This window comes from Cotesia typhae, unplaced genomic scaffold, assembly GCF_013202065.1.
Source record: "Cotesia typhae breed Kobodo isofemale line unplaced genomic scaffold, CoteBio_Ctyphae contig_23, whole genome shotgun sequence".
NCBI lineage: Eukaryota > Metazoa > Arthropoda > Insecta > Hymenoptera > Braconidae > Cotesia > Cotesia typhae.
Genome location: NW_027423729.1, coordinates 2,154,678 through 2,178,325, shown reverse-complemented (window position 1 = coordinate 2,178,325; position 23,648 = coordinate 2,154,678). Strand labels below are relative to the sequence as shown.

The following is a 23,648-nucleotide window of genomic DNA, read 5'->3' as shown; positions in this document are numbered from 1 at the left end:
GTTAGTTACTTGCATAATAATTACGTACTTCAAAGAATTATCACACTCATGATCCGTAGACTTAATTTTAAACATTAGTAATAATAATAATAATAATAATAATAATAATAATAATAATAATAATAATAATAATAATTAATTGATATTAATTGAGACAAAAATAATTTTCAATTAATTGGATACAAGTGGCATGTAAAATTTATGTTTAGGAGTGTCTCTGGTGTGCTTAAACGGAGCCTGTTTAGCTTCAAGAAGAGAAGCAGGACAAGGCCCACGAACCCTGGGAATGAACTCCTTCTTGTACATGCTAGAAGTAGTAGTGCTGCCATCACCTAGGCTGATGTGAGATTCATTGGACTGCCTGTGAACACGTTCAACCCTCTGGCCGCTTTGCTTGAAGTTTCCATAGCTTTTAGCTTCGCTGTGAGAGTAAAATTTGCCGCCGACGGTCAAATTGTCCTTCCTGGCTAATTGTTGTGATCTTTCATAGGTCGAAGAGGCGTAAGGATTGCTGCCGTCTTTAGCGTTTCTGTGCAAGGAAGTGAGACTACGTCGGTCAGAGCTCTGGGAAGAGTTGCTGATGTACTGTCCGCTCTCAGCGAGATTTGAAATGCTTTTCTTCTGGTCAGCAGCAGTGGAAGAGCTCACATGGAGCGCTTCAGTCGATGTAACAACACCGCGGCGATGTAACACTGAATTATTAACGTCAGTCGACGATGAGCTGATGACGTTTTTCCTGTGGTGGGAAGATTTCATACCGGCGGCGTGTAAATGCGTTTGATGATCTGAAGATTGGTGGTTAGCGCCGTTGATGGCTTGCCTGAACTCTGAGCTGGTCTGTCCGTTGCTGGAGACAATTCTTCGCTGAGAAGAAGACGACTCTTTCTGGCGGCTTTCGCTGACGACGTGCTGGTTGACGTAGTCGCGCCGAGAGCTGGAAGTTTGATGCTGATTTCTCTCCATTCTCTGCTGCCTCGACACATCCGATGAGTATCTCTGGGTGTCAGGCGAATATCTCTGAGCGTCAGAGTGTCTTGGAGGCGTTGAGTCATCGCGAGTTATCTGATTGTGGGAATTACGAGAGTGCTCGGTGATGGATCTGTCGTCAGAGACACGGCGGCTGTTTGAAGCATTAGAAACAGACGAATGTTGGCGATACTCATCAGAATGTCTCGCTGTCGTGTGAGAGTGATCAACAGACCTTTCTTCAGACACGCGACGAATATTGGAAGTATTTGATGAATATTGATGATGCTCATTGTGAGTTTTGTAGTGATGTTCCTCGTGCTGACGCTTTGTATCGGAAATAACTTTTTTATTGTCAACCTCCACTAGTTTGTCAACCCTAATAGCTTCTCTGTTTGTCTTCTTCGTGTAGGTATTGTAGTTTCTCTGATTGGTAGTTGTCATTGTTGAAGCATCATCGCCGAGAGAAATATTAGACTCCATGTGCCTGCGTTTGTTGATGGGTTGACCGGCTGGGACGACATCTTTCTTAGTAGGCGAGTAAGAATCATTGCTGGTCGTACGAGTCTCCATTGTACCGCTGCTGACTCTGAGATTATCCTCGTGTCTTTTAATGTCAGCACGCTCGCCCCTGACGACTGTGTAATTAGACTTCTGTGAACTTGTTCCATGAAATTCGCCGGTCATCTTCAAATTATCTTCACGTCTAATCACCTCAGTTCTATCAACACGTCTGGGCATGTAATCATCCTTAGGGCGGCCCTCGAAGTCACCCTCGGGCTTGAGATTGTCCAGGTGCTTAATAGGGGACCTGCGTTCTCCGGGCCCAACTGGTCGTCTTTCGGGCCTCTCGAAATCTCCTTCAGGTCTCAAATTGTCAGGATGTTTCTTAACTTGGGCACGCTCAGCTACGGTATGGCTGTAATCGTCCCGTCTTTTAATATCTACGAACTCACCCTCAATCTTGAGGTTGTCCTCGCGCTTTCTGATGTCTGCACGCTCGATCCTGGTAACTTGCTTGAAGTCATCGCGGGATCGATGAACGTCGATTTCACCCTCCATCCTCAGATTGTCTTCGTGACGTTTAATTTCTACACGGTGTCCATTGGTAACTTTGGTGTAGTCGTCGCGAGTTCTCTGAGTGATTTCCATGTCACCTTCAGGACGTAAGTTATCCTGGGGTTTCTTAACGAGTGCACGCTCACCTCGCTTGGGCGTAAAGTCATCACGTGGGCTAAAGTGGTGGTCCCCTTCAGGATGGAGGTTGTCTTCATGTCGTATTGGAGTTCTACGTTCAGCAGGTCGAACTTTTGTTGGAGTACGTTTCTCAAATTCGCCCTCAGGCTTGAGATTATCGGGATGTCTGATGGGCGTACGACGTTCTCCAGGTCCCACTCGCTCAGGACTCGGTCGCTGGAAGTCACCTTCAGGCTTGAGATTATCCTTGGGCTTCTTTACATCAGCGCGTTCCCCACGTTTGGGAGCTTCCGACTTTGGACGGCGAATAAAATCGCCCTCAGGTTTCAAATTGTCCGGATGCTTAATAAGTGAACGCCGCTCTCCTAGACTAACAGGCTTTTTCTCGGGTCTCTCAAAATCTCCTTCTGGCTTAAGATTGTCTTTAGGCTTCTTAACAACTGGTCGTTCAGCAGGCTTGAAGTCTTCATGCTCCGGACGCTCGAATTCTCCCTCAGGTTTAAGATTATCCGAATGTTTGATGGGCGAACGACGTTCCCCAGGACCCACAGGACGTTTTTCAGGTCTTTCAAAGTTACCTTCAGGCTTCAAATTGTCTTTAGGTTTTTTGACAACTGGCCTCTCGGCTGGACGATAACCTTCATGCTCAGGGCGCTCAAATTCACCCTCTGGTCTGAGATTATCTGGGTGCTTGATAAGACTACGACGCTCGGCAGGACCAACAGGCTTGCAAACTGGTCGCTCGAACTCACCCTCCAGGTGGAGGTTGTCTTCATGTCTTATAATGTCTGTGCGTTCGCCCCGAGTGACGTTGTAATCGTCACGACGACGAATATCGATGAACTCACCCTCAATTTTAAGATTATCTTCTCTGCGCACGACATCCACGCGTTCCATTCTTGTTGTTTTCATGTAATCGTCGCGTGATCTGTAAATATCTATCTCACCTTCCATCTTCAGGTTGTCCTGGTGAACGACTATTTCAGAACGTTCTCCACGAGTTGGCTTGTAGTCATCCTTAGGTGAAGCATCGAAAGTGCCTTCTGGTTTGAGGTTATCTTTTGGTTTCTTCTGGACCGGTCGTTCGGCGCGTTTTCGAGTAAAGTCATCTTTCGGACGCCCTTCAAAATCGCCTTCAGGATGCAAATTGTCTTCATGGCGAATTGGTTTGCGTCTTTCGCCAGGACCTACTGGTGACTTAACGGGTCTATCGAATTCTCCTTCCGGCCGTAAATTGTCCTGTGGTTTCTTCGCAATTGGGCGTTCAGCTGGTCTGAATTCTTCATGCTCCGGTCGTTCAAATTCACCTTCAGGCTTCAGATTATCCAAATGTCTTATAGGCTTCCTACGTTCACCAGGACCTATGGGTTTCTGAGTAGGTCTCTCAAATTCACCTTCTGGCTTCAAGTTATCTTGAGGCTTTTTAATAACAGGTCTTTCAGCAGGTCTGAATTCTTCATGTTTTGGCCTCTCAAAGTCACCTTCAGGTTTCAGATTATCAGCATGCTTAATAGGTGTTCTACGTTCTCCAGGACCCACGGGTTTCTTTTCATGACGCTCAAAGTCACCCTCTGGCCTGAGATTATCTTTCGGCTTCTTAACTTCGGCACGATCTCCTTTCCTGGGTGCTTCTTCCTTGGGTCTTTTAGCAAAATCTCCTTCAGGTTTCAAATTATCAGTATGCTTGATCGGTGACCGACGCTCACCAGGTCCAACAGGTTTCTTTTCAGGTCGCTCGAAGTCTCCTTCAGGTTTCAAATTATCCTGGGGCTTTTTAACAACTGGTCTCTCAGCTGGTCTGAATTCTTCATGCTCCGGTCTCTCAAATTCACCTTCAGGTTTCAAGTTGTCAGCATGTTTTATAGGTGAACGTCTTTCTCCAGGACCTACAGGTGTCTTTTGAGGACGATCAAATTCTCCCTCAGGCTTGAGATTATCTTTAGGCTTCTTAATATCCGCCCGATCTCCTTTCTTAGGCGCTTCTTCCTTAGGCCTTCTGATAAAGTCTCCTTCCGGTTTTAAATTATCAGCATGCTTGATAGGACTTCTTCTTTCACCAGGACCTACCGGCTTATGTTCTGGCCGTTCAAATTCTCCTTCAGGCTTAAGATTATCTTCTGGACGCTTAATTTCCGGTCTTTCAGCTCTTTTTGGAGTGTAATCATCCTTTGGACGCCCTTCGAATGGTCCCTCGGGTCGTAAATTGTCTTCATGTCTTATAATATCGGCACGTTCACCACGGACGACTTTAAAATCATCTCGAGTTCTAGTGTCAGTAAACTCTCCTTCCATTCGCAGATTATCTTCGTATTTAGTAATCTCTACACGTTCACGATGTACGTAATCGACATAGTCGTCTCGAGATCTGTATATTTGGAAATCGCCCTCTGGTGCCAGATTATCTTGAGGTTTCACAACAACTGGTCGCTCAGCCGGTCTGAACTGTTCATGCTCTGGGCGTTCGAACTCGCCCTCAGGTTTCAAATTGTCAGCGTGTTTTATCGGAGAACGTCTTTCTCCAGGACCAACAGGCTTGCAAACTGGTCTTTCAAAATCACCTTCTGGTTTTAAATTATCTTGCGGTTTCTTAACAACTGGCCTTTCAGCCGGTCTAAACTGTTCATGCTCTGGACGTTCAAATTCACCCTCTGGTTTCAAATTGTCAGCATGCTTAATTGGCGGTCTACGTTCTCCTGGACCAACAGGTCTCTTCTCAGGTCTTTCAAAATCACCTTCTGGCTTCAAGTTATCTTGCGGCTTTTTAACAATTGGTCTTTCAGCTGGTTTAAATTCTTCATGCTCTGGTCTTTCAAACTCTCCCTCCGGTCTGAGATTATCAGCATGCTTAATTGGCGATCTACGTTCACCTGGACCCACCGGTTTCTTAGTTGGTCTCTCAAAATCACCTTCTGGTCGTAAATTATCTTGAGGCTTCTTGACAACAGGTCTTTCAGCAGGTCTGAATTCTTCATGCTCCGGCCTCTCAAATTCACCTTCGGGTTTCAAATTATCAGCATGTTTTATAGGCGATCGTCGTTCTCCAGGACCTACATGTTTCTTTTGAGGACGTTCAAAGTCTCCTTCAGGCTTGAGATTATCTTTAGGCCTCTTGATATCGGCCCGATCACCCTTTTTAGGAGCTTCTTCCTTAGGTCGTTTAGCAAAGTCACCTTCAGGCTTAAGATTGTCCTCGTGCTTTATTGGCGTTCTCCTTTCAGCAGGACCAACTGGTTTGTGTTCTGGGCGCTCAAACTCACCTTCAGGTCTGAGATTATCCTCTGGACGCTTGATCTCTGGCCTCTCAGCCCGTTTTGGAGTGTAATCATCTTTTGGACGACCCTCAAATGCGCCCTCAGGCCTCAGATTATCTTCGTGCCTTATAACATCAGCACGTTCTCCACGCACTACTTTGAAGTCATCGCGAGTTCGCGTATCAGTGAACTTACCTTCCATTCGTAAATTGTCTTGATACTTGGTAATCTCAACACGTTCTCGATGCACGAAATCAACATAATCATCTCTCGACCTGTATGTTTCAATATGACCCTCTGGTGCTAAATTATCTTGAGGTCTTATAACAATTGGTCTTTCAGCAGGTCTGAACTGTTCATGTTCTGGTCGTTCAAATTCACCCTCTGGTTTCAAATTGTCAGCATGCTTAATCGGTGATCGACGTTCACCCGGACCTACAGGTTTCTTCTCAGGTCTCTCAAAGTCCCCTTCTGGCTTCAAGTTATCCTGAGGTTTCTTGACAACCGGTCTCTCAGCTGGTCTAAACTGTTCATGCTCTGGTCTTTCAAACTCTCCCTCCGGTCTGAGATTATCAGCATGCTTAATTGGCGATCTACGTTCACCTGGACCAACAGGTTTCTTCTCAGGTCTTTCAAAGTCCCCTTCTGGCTTCAAGTTATCCTGAGGTTTCTTGACAACCGGTCTCTCAGCTGGTCTAAACTGTTCATGTTCTGGTCTTTCAAATTCACCTTCAGGCTTTAAATTATCAGCATGTTTTATAGGAGAACGTCGTTCTCCAGGACCAATAGGTTTCTTATCAGGACGTTCAAAGTCACCTTCTGGTTTAAGATTATCTTTAGGTCTTTTAATATCTGCTCGCTCACCTTTTTTGGGAGCTTCTTCCTTGGGTCTTCTGACAAAATCTCCCTCCGGTTTTAAATTATCAGCATGCTTGATAGGAGTTCTTCTTTCACTAGGACCCACCGGTTTCTGTTCTGGCCGTTCAAATTCTCCTTCAGGCTTAAGATTATCTTCTGGTCGCTTAATTTCCGGTCTTTCAGCTCTTTTTGGAGTGTAGTCATCTTTGGGACGCCCTTCGAATGGTCCCTCGGGTCGCAAATTGTCCTCATGTCTTACAATATCAGCACGTTCACCACAGACGACTTTAAAGTCATCCCGAGTTCTCGTGTCAGTAAACTTTCCTTCCATCCGCAGATTATCTTCATATTTAGTAATCTCAACACGCTCACGATGAACAAAGTCTACATAATCATCTTGAGATCTGTAAATCTGAATATCGCCTTCGGGCATCAAATTGTCCTGAGGTCTTATAACAATCGGCCTTTCTGCAGGTCTAAATTGTTCATGTTCCGGCCTTTCAAAGTCACCTTCAGGTTTTAAATTATCCTCATGCTTAATTGGCGTTCTTCTCTCGGCAGGACGGAAAGGCTGACGTTCTCGATCCGGAAAGTCTCCCTCGGGGAATAAATTGTCTGGATGTCTGACAATAGGCGCTCTTTCACCAGGTCCATAAAGCTCTTGCTCCGGATACTCAACATCGCCTTCTGGTTTTAAATTATCCTTGTGCTTAATAGGCTTGCGTCTTTCTCCCGGTGAATATTTATCTTTGGGTCTGTCAGTGAATTCTCCTTCAGGTTTCAAATTATCATCATGCTTTATCGGAGTTCTTCTTTCACCGGGCTTGTACGGTTGTCTTTCGCGATCTGGGAACTCTCCTTCGGGGAATAAATTGTCTGGATGTCTGACAATAGGAGCGCGAGTACCAGGGGCATACGGAGTTTGATCCGGTCTCTCAAAGTCTCCTTCAGGATGCAAATTATCCGGATGCTTTATCAGTTGGCGACGTTCTCCAGGCGTGTATTTGTCTTTAGGCTTTCCTTCAAATGGTCCTTCGGGCTTTAAATTATCTTTTGGCTTTTTGACATTAGCTCTTTCGCCTCTTGTCGGCTTGTAGTCATCCTTGGGTCGCCCTTCGAAGGGTCCTTCGGGTTTCAAATTGTCGTGAGGACGTATTGCGTCAGGACGTTCTATTCTTTTCGGTGAGTAATCATCCTTTGGACGCCCTTCGAAAGGACCTTCAGGCCGTAAATTGTCCTCTCTCCTCACGACAACTGTACTTCTGTAGTCGGTCTTATCAAAGTTGCGATACTCTTCGTGTGTTGTTGTCACGTTTTCTACGTCAGTATGACTGTAGAAGCGATCTGTTTGATCTACCGAAGGACGACGGTACGTCGGACGATCTATCTCACGAATGTCATGTGTATGGAAGTCATCCTTTGTGTGAGAGGTTCCCTGTTAAATTATAAAACACCCAGAATTATTAAGTGTGTTATTTTTAAATTATCTTTACTATTATATTCAGAAAAAAATATTCGACAGTATAAAATTATTTTGTTAAAATAAATTACCGTGAATTCTCCCTCTCCGACGGTGAGATTATCCATTCGTCTAAATATTTCAGTTCGCTCAACACTACGATGATCAATGTACTCTGATCTTGAAGTTGTTTCATCAGTAAAATCACCCTCAATTTTAGTGAAAGTATTACGACGAACTGGAGTTGGACGCTCGCCAGGTTTTCCAGTGAAAACTAAGTCCGTTGTCGTGACACCTAGTTAAATGATTTATTTTTAATTAAAATACATTCTATTGATTATTTCACAGAAAAAAAAAATTTATTTTGAAGCAAGAAGAAATTTTTTTCAAAAAATTTTCAATCTTCCTTAAAATTTTTTTAAGCCAAAAAAATTTACACTCCAGTCAAGAGTTTTTTTTTTTTTTTTTTTTTTTTTTTTTTTTTTTCAGTGTTAGTATAATTAATCTTAAACTTAAATCCTAATATATTAAATGAATATAATTAATTACTTTCGAAATCTCCTCCAGGTCTCAAATTATCCTGAGGTCGTCGTACAGGTGCCCTTTCTCCATGTGTGGGCGCTTCTTCTTTGGGTTTTCCGAAAAATTCGCCCTCGGGCTTGAGATTATCCTGTGGCTTTTTAACTGGTGCCCTTTCACCTCGAGTTGCAACATAATCCGTTCGACGTTCACCGGTAAATTCGCCCTCAACATGAAGGTGATCTTCGTGATGATATGTTACCTGACGGTCAACATGTTTCTCGTCAAATTCCTGCCTGTACAATGACACTGACTGTATTGGCTCATTAGAAATATCTAAATGGTCTTCTGGCAGATTGTGTGGGCAGCGATGTCGGCTGAAATAAAAAGTAATACTTTATTTATTTTTCAAATGAATAAATGATAAATTATTTTTATTTAATTGAAGGTAAATATTTTTTAGATGGAGAAAATAAAAGTAAGAATAAACAGGTTTTTCGTCATAACACGAGATAAGATTTTAAATCGACATGACTTTCCATTGAGAGTTGATGAGAGCCATTACCATTTATGGTATTAGCAACCAATGTTGCTCGCGGCACATTAAATTAAATAGTAGGACACATCAATGTATCGACAGCTTATGGGAATTCATCATGCATCAAGAATTTGTCAGTCTATTTATGAAAGCTGTCGTGAAGGAAAAAAAAAAAAAAAAAAAAAAACATTTTCTTTTCCATTTTTGCAATGAAACTTTAGACATTGGGAAAATTTGTTCTACGTGATACATATTAAATCGATATATTCGATGGAATAAATACTAATAAGGTAAGCAAATGCTCCGTGTGTAAAAAAAAAAAAAAAAAAAAAAAAAAAAAAAAAAAAAACGACCTTATTAAATCTAAAAACATAAATAACTGATGAAGAGATTAACACAGAAGGCTAAAGATATTCGAACAAAATTAGTAAATGTATTTATTCTGTATTTACTTCAGAGCAAAAAAAATACTGACAACATAAGATTGCCATGAAAAATTAAATATCAACGCTTGAAACGCGTAGGTAGCTGATGATTCTAATTAGGAATAAACAGAGGAGGCAGCTAGAATGATTAAATTCTATAAATCATCGGTGAAGGCATCAGTGGCCCACATACCATTAGTCATCGAGCTAAAAAAATGTGAGTAAATAAAGCGGTATAATACTAACCCACAGGTACATAATTCGCAGATACACTGCTCTTTCAGAGGAATTTCTTTGAGTACATTAATAGAACCTTTCTGAGGTTTGTCACCGTCAAGAGAATCAGGAGATTGATCTCTGCGTTGAGGTCTTTTTTCTGGAGAATCAGACCGACTTGGTTTCCCGGCAGCTGGTCGAGATTTTTCTACAGGAGAGTCAGGAGATTGATCTCTGCGTTGAGGTCTTTTTTCTGGGCTCTTTTGCTTTTCTGGAGAATCAGACCGACTTGGTTTCCCGGCAGCTGGTCGAGATTTTTCGACAATTGGCTTTTCTTCAGGCTTTCGGCTGGGTTTTCCCGCTGTTGGAGTTGCCTTTTCAGTTGTTGGTTTGTCTTCGGGCTTACGACTAGGCTTACCAGCTGCTGGTGTTGGTTTTCCAGGTGTCACGTTATCTCGCGGTTTTTCTGGTGACCGTGGTCTTGCTTCCGGCGAGCTGTCCGATAAATAAAAATTATTCAAATTATTTACAAGTAGATATTTTACTAATTTTTTTAACTAATATTAACTTGGAATTTTTAATTAAAAAAAAAATAACTCTTACCGTCGAGTTTCTTCAGGTTGACGAGGCCGGCTCGGTTTGCCCGCAGCAGGAATTGATTTGGGTTTATCGTCTTCCCTAAGCCCGGGTATTCCTCGTGGATATCCTGGTTTTTCCGGCGCCGTTTTGCTCGTCGGTGAATTGCCAGGTCTTTTCGTAATTTCAGTTCTCTCATACTGAGTGTTATCGACATCTTGCGATACCATACTAGTCATCTGGTTCTCGATGATAAATTCCTTCGTTGACGTCTCGGAGACATCTCTCTAAAATGAATAACCAGACAAGACAAATAAACAAAAATTATCTCAAACCCTCGCATAATTAAGCTTAAAAGCGCAAGTAGTAAACTACAATTGTCATTTTATTCAATGAATTAATTTACAAAGCAGACGTCAAGTGCCAACAGGCGCCACATTAATTTAACGTGCCAATCTAATTATAATCTATATAAAAGAGTTCGATGCTCTTAGTTGCTAAAGAAGTTACTCAGACTGGGACAAGGCAGTATAGCGTGCTCACTTGCTACAAAAAAAAATAAATATATTTATTTACAGTAGCGCTAAACAATAATTACGCTCATATGTTACCTTGCCCACTAAAATTAACGCGTTATATTTCGGATCAGATTTCTAATGCAATCGATTAAGCATTGATTACTTCTTCATTGGTTGAAGTTAATAAGTTAAGCTAATCCATTCATCTGGGTTTAATTAAACCTGACTATCCGTTTGAAAATCGTTATCATAAACCGCATCACTTCTGTATTACTCAGTCTCATCAACATCGACCATCAATTACACTCTATTCTGTGTTAACACGTTACACCTGACCTGCTCACAAGCCACAACACATACGACAGGTGTCCATGACAAGTTTACAATCTATAGTCTTGATTATGGATTTTTAAAAATAACAATAGAACTTATAACAATGCCAATGAAATTGACATTGACAAATATTATAACATTCCTCATTTTATTACACTAACATTGAAGCCTTTGCTTCACTTTCATACTACTTTTTTTTATACAGCATAGATAATTACTTTTGTAATAAAAAAAAAAAAAAAATTTATAATCTCTGTGCTGTAATCTAACGATTAAATTTACGTGTCATAGATAAGAATTGCTTTTAGATAATTATTTACTAAATTATTCAACGTCTTTTTAAAAAAATTCTCAATTATTACTTTAAAAACTTTGTTTTTATTATTAAAACAATATATAAAGACAAATTTATTTTTAAATGGCAATAATAATGATAAGAGACTCTGTAATAATTGAACTTGACATTAGTGACTAGTCGCAGAATTAATTTAAATAAAAAATTTTATTAGCATTCATCATAAATTCGTTTTAAATATGAGCATTAAAAATATTTATTTGAGTTACATAAAAAAGCTCAGAATCTTTAGAACTAAAACATATCTCTATCTTTATTTGTCTGTATTCATATAAACCGTCAACGAAATCAATTTGTCTCACAATCAATAAAATAGTAGCACGCGATGATATCATGCTATTAAATGTGGTATATCACGAAAGCTAAATTGATAGTTTTTTATAAGGTTTAAAAAAAAAATTTATATTACTCACACGAAAAAATTTTTGAAATTACCAATTATTGCTTTAACTAAATATTAAAAATTTATTTTTAAACTGTGATGTATGTTCTTTAATTCGTGTAAAGAGCGTATGTAATAATGACTCAGAAAGTCGATAAAAACCATTGTCATTACTATTTTTATTTCTTTAATAAATAAAAATTTAAACGTTTTATTTTATACTTAATTTATTAATTACTAAAGATTAAACTAATGGATAATTTATGTCAGATATATTTTTTTTAAATAAGTAATCTTATTTGTACTTGAATACGGCAGATAAGAATTTAAAATTCAGCTGGGTGTCAGATCATTGATCAAAACATTATGTAACGCAGTATAACGTCAGAATAATAGGCATTACGCAATTGAAATCTACAACTTCCGCGAGATTATACTATTCTCTTTTATTCTTTATTTATTCTTTTTATTTTTTATTTATACAACTACACACCTCGTGAAGGCAAAATGCGTTAGCTCAGATTTATTTTTAACTCATGAAACTTACTTTACTTCCACACATAAACATATACTCATAAAAATAAATTTATGCGTATGAGACTTACGGCGAATCCTTGAAAGCATGAAAGAGTGAAAGTTTTTAGTTATTTTATTTTATACTGCTATCTTCTTAAATACCCATTTCTCTGACATTAGCAAGAAAGTCTTAAGTACTCAAAAGCGAATTTAAATTTGTTTATTTAACTAACCGCTGGCTTAAAGCCACATCAATCATAAATCAAACTAAAATTTATTCCACTTACCACGTCCTTAAACTCGCTGATGTAATTTTCCTGGACTACATCAGTGAAGCTGGAAGATTTTTCAATAATAAACGTCTCATTGAGAATAGTTGTATCCGTCAAATTGTCTCTAATATTTCGCATAGTAGAGTCGGACGGAATGGGCTGGATTCTGTCTTCTCTATCTGCCGGCTTTCGTGGTTTGTCCCGAGAATCAATCCCGAGAGTCGATTTTTTTTCAGTTTTATCAATCGGCTTTTTGGGTTCCTGCGGCTTTTCATAAGTGAAAGATCCATCCCAAGTCGATGATCCGGGCTTACTCGGACGTGCCGAGCGATCTGTAGGACTTCCCGGCTTTTCAGGACTCTCTGGTCTGTTTTTGAGGCTCTCTGGTTTTTTACCAGGACCCAAAGGCTTTCGTGAATCAGAAACCTCGTGGGTAATTGTAGTAGAAAAATCTGTAGAGTCACGTGAGACTGAATTAACGGAGCTGGATTTTTCTACGTTTATGTATTGAGTTGTGCTTTTGATGTCTTGTGAAACGTCAACGACGCTGCTTTTTAAATCAGTGATAGACACGTAATCATCTGTATGTGAAACATCCTTGGGTTTTCTGTCTTCTGGAAGCTGAGAGTCAGTTGGTTTTTTGTCAATTGGTTTCTTGGGTTCCTGCGGCTTTTCATAAATGAAAGATCCATCCCAAGTCGAAGATCCGAGTTTCGGACGAGCTGAGCGATCTGCAGGACTTCCCGGTCTTTCAGGACTTTCTGGTCTGTTTTTAAAACTCTCCGGTTTTTTGCCAGGACCCAAAGGCTTTCGTGAATCAGAAACCTCGTGGGTAATTATAGTAGAAAAATCTGTAGCGTCGTGGGTCACTGAATCTATGGAAGTAGATTTTTCAATGTTGATAAACTGAGTTGTGTTTTTGATGTCATGAGAAACGTCAATATTGCTGCTCAAATTAGTGATTGATACGTAATCATCCTTCGAAGTAGTTTTTGGTTTCTTATCCACTGGAACTCGTGAATCAGTTGGACTTTTATCGACTGGCTTCTTAGATTCTTGAGGCTTTTCGTAGGTGAAAGATCCATCCCAAGTCGAAGACCCGAGTTTCGGACGTGCTGAGCGATCTGTAGGGGTCACTGATTTTTCAGGACTCTCTGGTCTATTTTTAAGACTCTCTGGTTTTTTACCAGGACCCAAAGGCTTTCGTACATCTATTACATCATGTGTGACTGTGTTTGAATAATTAGAAAAATCAAACGTCTTGGAGTCGACAGTGCTAGACTTTTCAATATTAATAAACTGAGTTGTGCTTTTAATATCTTGAGAAACATCGAGATCACTTTTAAATTCAGTGGATACATAATCAGTATGGGAAATATCCTTGGGTTTTTTATCAACAGTAATTTTGGTATTACTTATTTTTTTATCAATTTGTTTTTTGGGTTCCGGAGTTTTTTCATACGTAAACGATCCATCCCAAGTTGAAGATCCCGGTTTTGATGGACGAGCTCCCCGATCTGTTGGGCTCATCGACTTGGGCTCAGGACTCTCTGGTCTTCTAATTTGACCCGCAGGCTTTCGCGAATCAAAAATCTCATGAGTAATTGTATTGGAAAAATTAGAAGAGTCGTAAGTCTTTGAATCAGTACTGGATTTTTCGATGTTAATGAACTCAGTAACGTTTTTAATATCTTCAGATACCTCGACGTTAGTTACAAATCGCTTATCAGTACGTAAACTGTCCTTGGATTCCTTATCTACCGGAAATTTAGCATCGCTTGTTTTCTTATCAATCGGTTTCTTGGATTCCTGCGGCTTTTCATAAGTAAAATGTCCGTCCCACGTGGAAGATCCAGGCTTTGATGGACGAACTGAGCGATCTGCCGTACTTCCTGGTTTTTCAGGACTCTGGGGTCTATTGCTGTGAATATTTTTCGAGTCAGCTGTCCTCGAATCAGCCGTACCAGAGGTAGACGTCACAGTAATGTACTTCGTAGTACTTTTAATGTCATCCGTCATATCAACGTTAACATTAGATACATAGCGATCTTCAGATGTATCTCTTGTCTTATCAACCAGAATTTTGCTGTTAACTTTCCTATCACCCGGCTTTTTTGTGTCAACAGGTTGTTCATAAGTAAAAGAGCCGTCCCACGTTGAGGCTCCAGGTTTCGCCGGTCTGGTTGCATGATCTTCAGGGTATGGAGACTTTCTACCCTGTAGTGATTCCGTAGTCTCTCCGGTAGACTCAACGCTGTATTTGGTAGAACGCGTTGGCTTACCGTCAACAATAATTATCGTCTCAACCGCCGTGGAAGCTAGATCAATATTCGAGGAATCCGAGTAGCTTTCATGGACACGGGATTGTTCAAAAATAAACCTCTCTGAAGAACTAACTTCTGACAAATTGGAGTCATGCTCCCGGAGGTCCAGCGTAGTGTCGCTGACTCTGGGCTTCCTGGTAACAGGAACCGGGTCCGGACGCTTAAAAATTCCGTCCCACGTCGACGAACCAGGCTTTAAGGCAGCCCTGTCTGTTCCTTCTGGCGACGAGAGTCGCTTATCTCTCGTGACATCTTTCTGGTCCCAGACTCCAGAGTCTCGAGTGACAGAAGTTAAACTGGACTCGCGAACGTCCGAGAAACTAGTTTGGCTCGACGAAGTCTCGACCACGTACGAAGATGTCGATATATCAGCTTCATTGATAGTGTAATCGTCAGTAACGTCTCGTATTTCAACGTCTGTTCTCTGTCCACGATTTGTCGGTCTTCCCGCGTCAGTGCGAGTCGTTTTAATCGGCGGCTTTTCGTATATAAATTTACCATCCCAAGCAGATTGGCCTGCCTTGTAAGTCTGCGACTTATCTGGGGTTTCTGAGCGCCTCGGAGTACTGGAGCCTCTTGGAATGGGGGGTTCTTCTTCTGGAATAGCTGTGGACACGGAGGTTACTTTTTCAATACGTTTCCCATCGCTCGCGTCCTTGTACTCTACTATGTAGGAGGACGAGGTCACGGAGGACTCGACTGCACTATCGGAAACATCTCTTACTTCAACCGTGTCTCTGACCTTATCAGATATTCTCACGACCGAAGGCTCAGTCGTTTTACTACTGTCAATAACAAAACTTCCATCCCACGAGGAGTCGCCAGGTCGTGAATTTCTGGTGTGATAATTACTGTCAAAAGAGTCTGTCTCGATGCTTTTTCTAACGTCTGAACTACTGTAGGAAGTTATTACTTCAGAAACATGGCTGCTGGAAGTACTTTCGTGTACTTGAGATTCTCGAATTTCTGAGCTAGATGTTACATCACCAGAAATAAATTTTGTTACCTTTTCAGAGCGGGAACTGGGAACCGGCGTTGATAATTTTGTTTGATAATTAGTTCCTGATTTTTCTGGTTTTTCATACACAAATTTACCGTCCCAAGATGACTCTCCGGGTCTCAAGGAAGGCACGCATTTAGAAGACTTGCTATTACTATTGCTGCTGTTTTCAATAAATGTATGTTGAGATTTTCCCGAGGGTTCTACCATACTCTCACTCAAGACATTTTTCTCACGACTTGCCACGACATTTCCATCAACATTTTTACTCTGAAATGACTCTTGAACTTTGTTAGTGTCGGTATAAATTTTTCCGTCAACTTCGCGAGCTTCTGAGACAAGTTTACACGATTGCTGGCTTTCTGAGGACCGGCTGTTAGTTACACCCTGAGCCGTGGTCTCGTGAAATTGACTGGAGGCTTCTTCAACATGAGAAGATGTGCTGTACGAACTAGAAGACACTGCACGGCTATCGGAGTGCTCCAAATTATCGGATTGTGAAATATTTTTTTTATCATCAAGAAATTTAGCTTCCTGAAGGATCTGCGTCTGTTCGCCCCGTATAAAGTCATCCGAAGCTTTTCCATCTTTTGTTATCATTTGTCTGCTCGTCCTGGGTGGACTTTCAATGACCTTGATGATGTTGCCCTTGGAATCCATAATAACTTCTCGGCTCCCACTAATTGTCTCAACCACATTGCTCCGACTTTTAGTTTCTACACTGGATCTGGCCTCCTCTACTACTCGGGATGATGTCACCACTGTAGATGACGATGATGTGATTTCTTCAGTAGTACCGACGTCCATTGTTGACGTCGATGACGAAGATATTACTCCATTCCCACTGTTCTTCTTCTTCTTAACCGCACCTGCACTGTTTTTTTTACTCAAAACCATCGCGCTTATCAAAATTCAACTTATTCACTTGGAAAAAAGTTCACTTGTTATCTATCCTATTGAATATTAATTTATAATAATTTATTGTCTCATTAACATGTCACCTGTTGCTTTTTAAATAATTTAATACAATATAAAAATTATTTTGCGTTTTAAATTTTTTAATAAAATAATTTAAATTTTAATTACAATAATAATGTATTTTTATTTTTCTTTACAGAAAATTTGAATCACAGTGGTTTTGAAAAATTAATAAACTCGATTGTCGTATAAAATTGTCGGTGATTCGCCTCACCATTTGGATCGGCAACTACTGACTGGAACCGGCGGAACGCGTGAGTCTTTTCTCTCTTCTTAATTCCCCTCTCTTTATGTTAAGTTAACGCCTATACCGCGGTACACATAACAACACAACTTTAAAAGTGTAAGATGTAGATGTGTAAGCTTTCTGAGCTGAGGTACTAATACAGACTGATATATATATATATATAAGTTCAACTAAAACAAGTACATTTACAAATACCTATATCAACGTGACCACGATCATATCATTTCCTCTCTTACACATATGCTATCTACTTATTCGAGAATCCGCGTGGGTTATTTTACTTGTATTGTTACTCGTTTTCTGTATATGTGTTTGTATTTGTACTTATATTATAGCTGTATTGTATTCTTGGGACGAGTGATTATAAAAGGTGGGAATTAAAACTCATGCATTGATGACATACGTATTGGTATTGGAATCCACAAGTTAGCCGTGGTTTATTTATTACTTTTTTGGAGTTTATGTCTGACAAACTTTCAATGATTCATCATTATTTATATCACACACAAAATATATTTATAATAAATAATTTTTTTTCTAGTTCATGGATGAAAAATTTTAAATAACTGGCATTTGGAAATATATGTGTATAGATAAAAATAAGTAGAAACAGACATTTGATTGTAAGTGAAAAATTCTTTACTGCAAGTAGAAAAAAAGTATTATTTTTTTTTTTTTGTATCAAATAAATACTTGGCTTCTTAAATTCAAGTGGTAAAAAAAAAAAAAAAAAAAAAATTATTTATTGATAATAAAAATATTTTTAATTGAGACTGATAAAATTTTTTTAATTTAAAGTCTCATTATACGTGATAAGATTTATATGTCAATGGAAATAACAAACTAAAATAACTTGCTCAGCTTACAGATTTAATATAAACATATTTTTTTCAGTTAATTTTCTTAAATGACTAAGTAATTAGTTTATAGCCTTGAGGAAAAATTTAAATAACTTCATGACAAACAAATTAAGCCTACAAACAAATAAATATAAAGTAATTGTAATTATGAAATGACAACAGTAAATATAATTAAAAGGAAGAGGGGGTATACGGTTCAATGAGACTCAAACGGAGTAATAAAATGAGCGATGACGTAATTAACTTCAAATACAAGTAAAGAAACGTACCTAACACGGTATTTTATATTTATTTTCATTTAACAAACTATTTTTATTCATTATTAATTTATTTTATATTTTTTTTTTGGTTTCTTTTTTTTTTTTTTTTTTTTTTTTTTTTTTTTACTTGAACTCCTTTCATTCTCGTCCCGTTCATTCCTATTTCGGAGCAGCTTCGCGGTATACGAGTAAGAAGAAAAAGATTTTAAGTGGGTCACGGAAAAGTGGACATACAGGGTGAGTCGCTGGTTGCTGGTATTATTTTACAACTTTTAAAAATTAAAAACTTTTGTTGCAGAATTATTAAAAAAATATAAACATTAACTATTGATAAAAAGTGAGAAACACGAACGGTGCGAGTAAGTGAATTATTTAGGTATTTGTAACAGACTATAAAGATAAGTCAGTCAATAATTTTAATGTCGTGTAGATAATGTTTGACGGATAATGATAAAGCTTAACATTGTACTACAAATGTTATAGAGAATAGTATTAATCATCGCACAATAGATATTAACATCTTAATAAGTGTTTAATAATTCAAATGTTCTTTGGTCATTAGAAATCTAATTGGAACATTAACTAGAGACATTTGACATGCGAAAATACCGTAAACGTTGCGGTATTATCTGTGTCCTCGGGCTATTTGCCAACTCACATGCTTACATATATTCACAACACATAAATATACAAGTCAACACATATTTAAACTCGTTGAACTTTTATAAATGTTTTTAAAAAATTTTTTCAACCATTCTTTAGATGTTTGAACGCTTGAAGACCAACTGTTTTAATAAAAACAAAGTAATTATTTTTTTTTTTTTAATGATTTACAATCAATTACGAAACTTTTACAAATTCCTAACTTAACAAGCTGTAATTTAATTTATTTACTCTGTACGTCTTGATACAAATCGCATATTAATTTGTTACTGTAAAAATGTATTAATTATTTCTTCTTAATTTGTGATCAATTAAAAAATTGTAATTATTTTATTTTCTGTAACTTACATTGATAAAAATAATTAACTTTTAGACTCAAGAGCTAAAATTTTGAACCAAGAATACTATTTTGAAGAAAATAATTTTCTTTGAGCCAAGAGAATAAATTTTTGGAGCAAAAAAAATTTTTTTTAGATCAAGAATAATTATTTAACTCAAAAATTTACTCTTTTGACGCAAGAAAATCATTTTTTTTTAAATGGTATTATTGGTTCAAAATTTTGACACTTGAGTCAAGTTAATTTTTTTATCAGTGCACAAAAAAAAATTAATTTGAGTCAAAAGAAAAATTCTTAAACCAAGAAAATAATTTTGAAGAGTTTCATTGTCTTGAATCAAGACAAAAAATTCTTGAATCAAGTAAAATTTATTTAAACCAATAAAAATTTCTTAGTTTAAGAATTTTTCTACTCAAATCAAGAAAATTAAATTTTTCAAAATTATTTACTTGATTCAAATAAATTTTTTTTCATGTGCATTCCAACAATTTAATTCGCATGAAAGTACAGTTATTTTTTGTAAAAAGTACATCAAACATTATCGATCATGACACGCTAATCTAATCATCGTTTTTTTTACAGCTATGAAGCATATATTTATACACAATATCGTGACAAGAAGACTAAATGCTGAGGCTCTGTACTCGTTAAAGTGTACACGACTAGATGGACAGTATAAACAAGTAGTACGTGTCTTGTTGACGTTATGCAACCAGCAATATAAGACTAGAGACTCTCACTCACGCGTGATACTTAAAAATACTCTAATTTATTCCCTGCATCTATCAATTTAATGGATAATTAGTCTAATTAGGCAATAACATTGACATTTCCGCGTGAAATTACAATTATAGAAAAAAAATAATTTACATATGTAATTACTTGTCAAATGAGTAATTACTAAAGTGAGGTATACAATTAAATAATTATACCAAGAAGTAAAAAATTAAATAGTTTGGTTTTTATGAGAGTTGTAGAATTTTTTTCTGGTTTATTCTCGATCGAATCTCAGACTCCGCGGTCAAAAGAAAGCGTCATCGTTTCAGTTATCTGCGTAGGTGGAGAACCTACACTTAGATCCGCCTTATTTGGTGAATGCTCCGAGGCTCGTGGGCGACAAACCTGAAGTAGTCGATCCAGTCATTCGTATTTTGTATTTACAGTACCAGGAAAACATTGACAATGCATTCACACATTACAAATAATACTTTTTAGTATTATTAATATATATTGCCATAAAAAAATTTTAATTCTAAGCACTTTAGGCAATTCAATTAATTTTTTATTATTATTTTAACTATTAATAAATAACATTTAAATTTATTATTTATTATTGAAATTTTTTAACTGATGACTTTAATACTACAGGAAGTCATTAAAGTAAGTAGGCGGACATTTTAAAGGGCCAAACCCACGCAAATAATATAAAGGCTAACAATTTCTGAAATTTATTTCAATTTTCAATGCCTTTTAAAATTATTTTTAACATTTAATAGTTAATAATTTTAATCTATTGCAAAGTTTTAATTTAATAAGTTATTTATTTAATTAATAAATTATTGTAATTTTATTGTTATTTTACTTTCAGGGAGTGGTCGTGAATTAAAATAGTGCTTGAGTTTCAGCACTCGATACAAGTATTGCAAGAGGAGATGAATGCAATAAGGAGTGATCGAGAGTTATTGGTTTGCCTTGATGTAGATCCGAGTCGCCGAAAAGGGATTTATCGACGTAATATAAGTCCTGGAATCGATGATAGAGTAACATTGTCGTTTTATGGGAATTGAGCGCGAGTACGTGCGACGAAATACGTAAAATCATCAATCTTGCACCACTCACATTATCATCTTTCTTTTTTTCGCTTTTTCCAAATCAAGTTAACTTGATTCTCGTTTTATTTAATGAGAAAAATGAAAGCGAATTATTTACAATTGGCAATTTCATCAGTAAACTGACCTCGTAATTTTTTAATCTGTAAATGTAAGTCTGATGTTGATTAATTCAATGAATTTTAATTAGTACTTCTAATAATCTAATTATTGGTCATTAGTTAAATATTTTCAATGAACATCATCGTTCAATCTATTACATAAATAAATTGTTAATATTTTAAAATGACATAATGTTAGAAATTTTTTTTAAATATTTCGAGTATAAAATCTCGTTTTTTCATTAATTAAATTTTAATTAATTTTTTAAAATTAATGTTATTTAATTTTAAATAATTTCCATTGATGTATATTAGATCAATAAATAAATAAATAAATAAATAAATAAAATTTTTATTGTCATAAATTTTGAATTTATTTTAATTATAATACTAAAAATTAAATATTCTTAAGTTTAAAATTTGTAAATAATTTAAAACAATTAAATTTGAAGCAATAATTTATCATGACGATAATTACTACACTAAAAAAAAATAATTTGATTCAAGAGAAAATTTTTTAAATCAAGTAGAATTGACATGAATTAAAATTAATTGTTCAAAAATTTTTTTCCTGGATTAAAATTAATTTTTTATCAATGTTTTGATTCTTACTTTTGTAGTAAAAATATAAATATTTCGTAATTATATTATTCTTTCTTATATTTTTCATAAATAAAAAACCATACATTAAAAAACTGAGAAAATAAATTTATTTGTAAACGTTTTTTTCTTTATAAACATTATAACAGATTTGGTTTTGTGTACAATTGGAAATAAATAGCTGGTTTATGAAAATTAAATTATTCTCAGAGAAAAGTATGACAGTATACTGAAAATTAAACATTTTAGCAGTTATTCCGTATTTATTTTACGTAATATATTTTAAGAAATATTTATAAATATTCAATATTGGTACTATTGTTTGTTTTACATTTAAATATATACACATATTTTTTATTCAACTCCTTTGCAACAAAGAGGCTCGATTATTTACAGTATTGATTATCGTTTTTGAAGAAAGAGCCTTTTAGTTGAATGTATTACGAGAAATAGAGTACTCGTAGTTCCCGGCAATCGGCGACACACTTTTTTATGCGAAGATGTGACAGATTAGAGCTATTAGCACCTGGATCGTATATTTATTCTAAAATTGGACTTTAGGTCAAGGATATAAATTGAAAAATAAACTATTAGCTTAAAATTGATGACTTAATTTTTTATTTGCAGAATTTAACATAAAAAAAAAATACAAACTTTAAAGTCTTTAGTCTGATCAGACTTGTTTGAAAGTTATCAAGCGAGCAAGTGAAGTTTGCACGTGGGAAGAAGAGTGTAGTAATGAATGAATGAATGAATTCATTTGTACTAGCATTCACAAACGGAAATAAAAATTATCACACCAGCCATAAATGTTTATCTGTATAAAGACTTAAATTTAAATGTCCGCAAGATGAAGTCACGGACTATTTTGTTTGTCTTGACAAAAGAGCGGCGCAAAAAAAAAATCTAAATGTAATGGAATAAGTGAAGTCGCTGTAATGTATGTATAATGCAATGTAAGTGAAAGCAGAGTAGAGAAGCAGTGTGTACAATGTATAACATACATACAAGTACGTTTTGCAAGTAAACGTCGTTTGCCTTATACGACCGTGACACTAAAACTCGCGAGTTACATCGTCCTCGAGACAGACGCAACAAGGGAGTTTAAAAAACTTTACCGAAGGCGAAAAAAAAAACCTACGAGGACACAGGGACATAATATTATCAAATGATTCATATTAGTAAGAAATAAATGATATTTTATTCAAAAGATCAAAATCGGGTAATTCAATTTTATTTTATTTTATTTCATCAAGGATATTGAGACGATTTCATTAGATCAATAGATTCTTAAATTGGTAAATAGAATTATTGAGGCATCGTTGTGGCATAGATTCGGTAACTGAGCGTCTATAGAGCAATAAAAGCCAAAATAAATCTACTTTTAAAATGCAGGTGTAATTTTATTTGCAAAAAAGCTCACAATACAATGATTACTAAAAGTTACCCAACAAACTTTTATTGCCTTTCTGCATGTCAGAAGCTCATTCCTCATACTCCCAATCTATCTATCAAGGTGAAAAGACAAAAAGTTCATTTTTGTTTAATGCAAGTAAATCTTAATGCAAGTAAAATTAATCGATTGCTCGGTTACCTAGTAAGTTATTAAAGTTCTTTATTAATAACTCTTCTTTCATTTGTAGCGATGATAAATTTTGGTTGGATGTATAATATTTATAAAAAGCCGCAACTGCTGCAGTGATGCCGAAAACGATCGATTTGGGAGCCTCCACACGCTTTGGCACTCGTCCATCTCAGAAGACAACAAAACATACTAAATTGATCAATTCGGGCGCAGATTAATCACTTCATATTAACAGAACTCTTTAAAATCCCAGTGCTTTTCTTTATGACTTTGGTGGTTACTTATTGCATTGCACTGGCGGTAAATTACCCGAGTAATTTACTAAAGGTAGAATGATGCACCAAACACCATGCGCGAACGCGTCGCGACGTCTAAAAGCTTCCCGCGTCGTCGGGAAGCTCAGTGGCTTTCCGTCAACGTTGTTAGGGTAACAATGCATACACGTTTAATTTTAACGCGCAGCCGCTCAAATAATTTTACTA

General features: G+C 36.9%; 1 protein-coding gene and 1 long non-coding RNA gene across 2 annotated transcripts; one reads left to right on the top strand and one right to left on the bottom strand.

Moving 5' to 3' along the window:
• Positions 1-126: 126 nt before the first annotated feature.
• Positions 127-16,887, bottom strand: Sdb (SAXO downstream of blistered). The gene is made up of 6 exons (XM_074239187.1): positions 12,397-16,887; positions 10,033-10,292; positions 9,460-9,924; positions 8,281-8,627; positions 7,824-8,026; positions 127-7,707 (listed from the first exon to the last, which is right to left on the bottom strand). Exons 1-6 carry the CDS (start codon positions 16,600-16,602, stop codon positions 172-174), a joined length of 13,017 nt encoding a protein of 4,338 aa, XP_074095288.1. The 5' UTR covers positions 16,603-16,887; the 3' UTR covers positions 127-171.
• Positions 16,841-21,157, top strand: LOC141524976 (uncharacterized). The gene is made up of 5 exons (XR_012478774.1): positions 16,841-16,937; positions 17,825-18,287; positions 18,349-18,409; positions 19,634-19,737; positions 20,640-21,157. It is a non-coding gene; the product is annotated as an uncharacterized LOC141524976 (long non-coding RNA).
• Positions 21,158-23,648: the final 2,491 nt, after the last annotated feature.

What these genes read in the sequence shown, in the direction of transcription:
- Sdb (XM_074239187.1), bottom strand. Translation starts at nt 16,602, where the DNA reads ATGGTTTTGAGTAAAAAAAACAGTGCAGGTGCGGTTAAGAAGAAGAAG. An exon ending in ACCTGGAGGAGATTTCGAAA is followed by an intron (nt 8,027 to 8,280) that starts GTAATTAATTAT and finishes TCATTTAACTAG; the next exon opens with GTGTCACGACAACGGACTTA. An exon ending in TCGGAGAGGGAGAATTCACG is followed by an intron (nt 7,708 to 7,823) that starts GTAATTTATTTT and finishes ATAATTTAACAG; the next exon opens with GGAACCTCTCACACAAAGGA.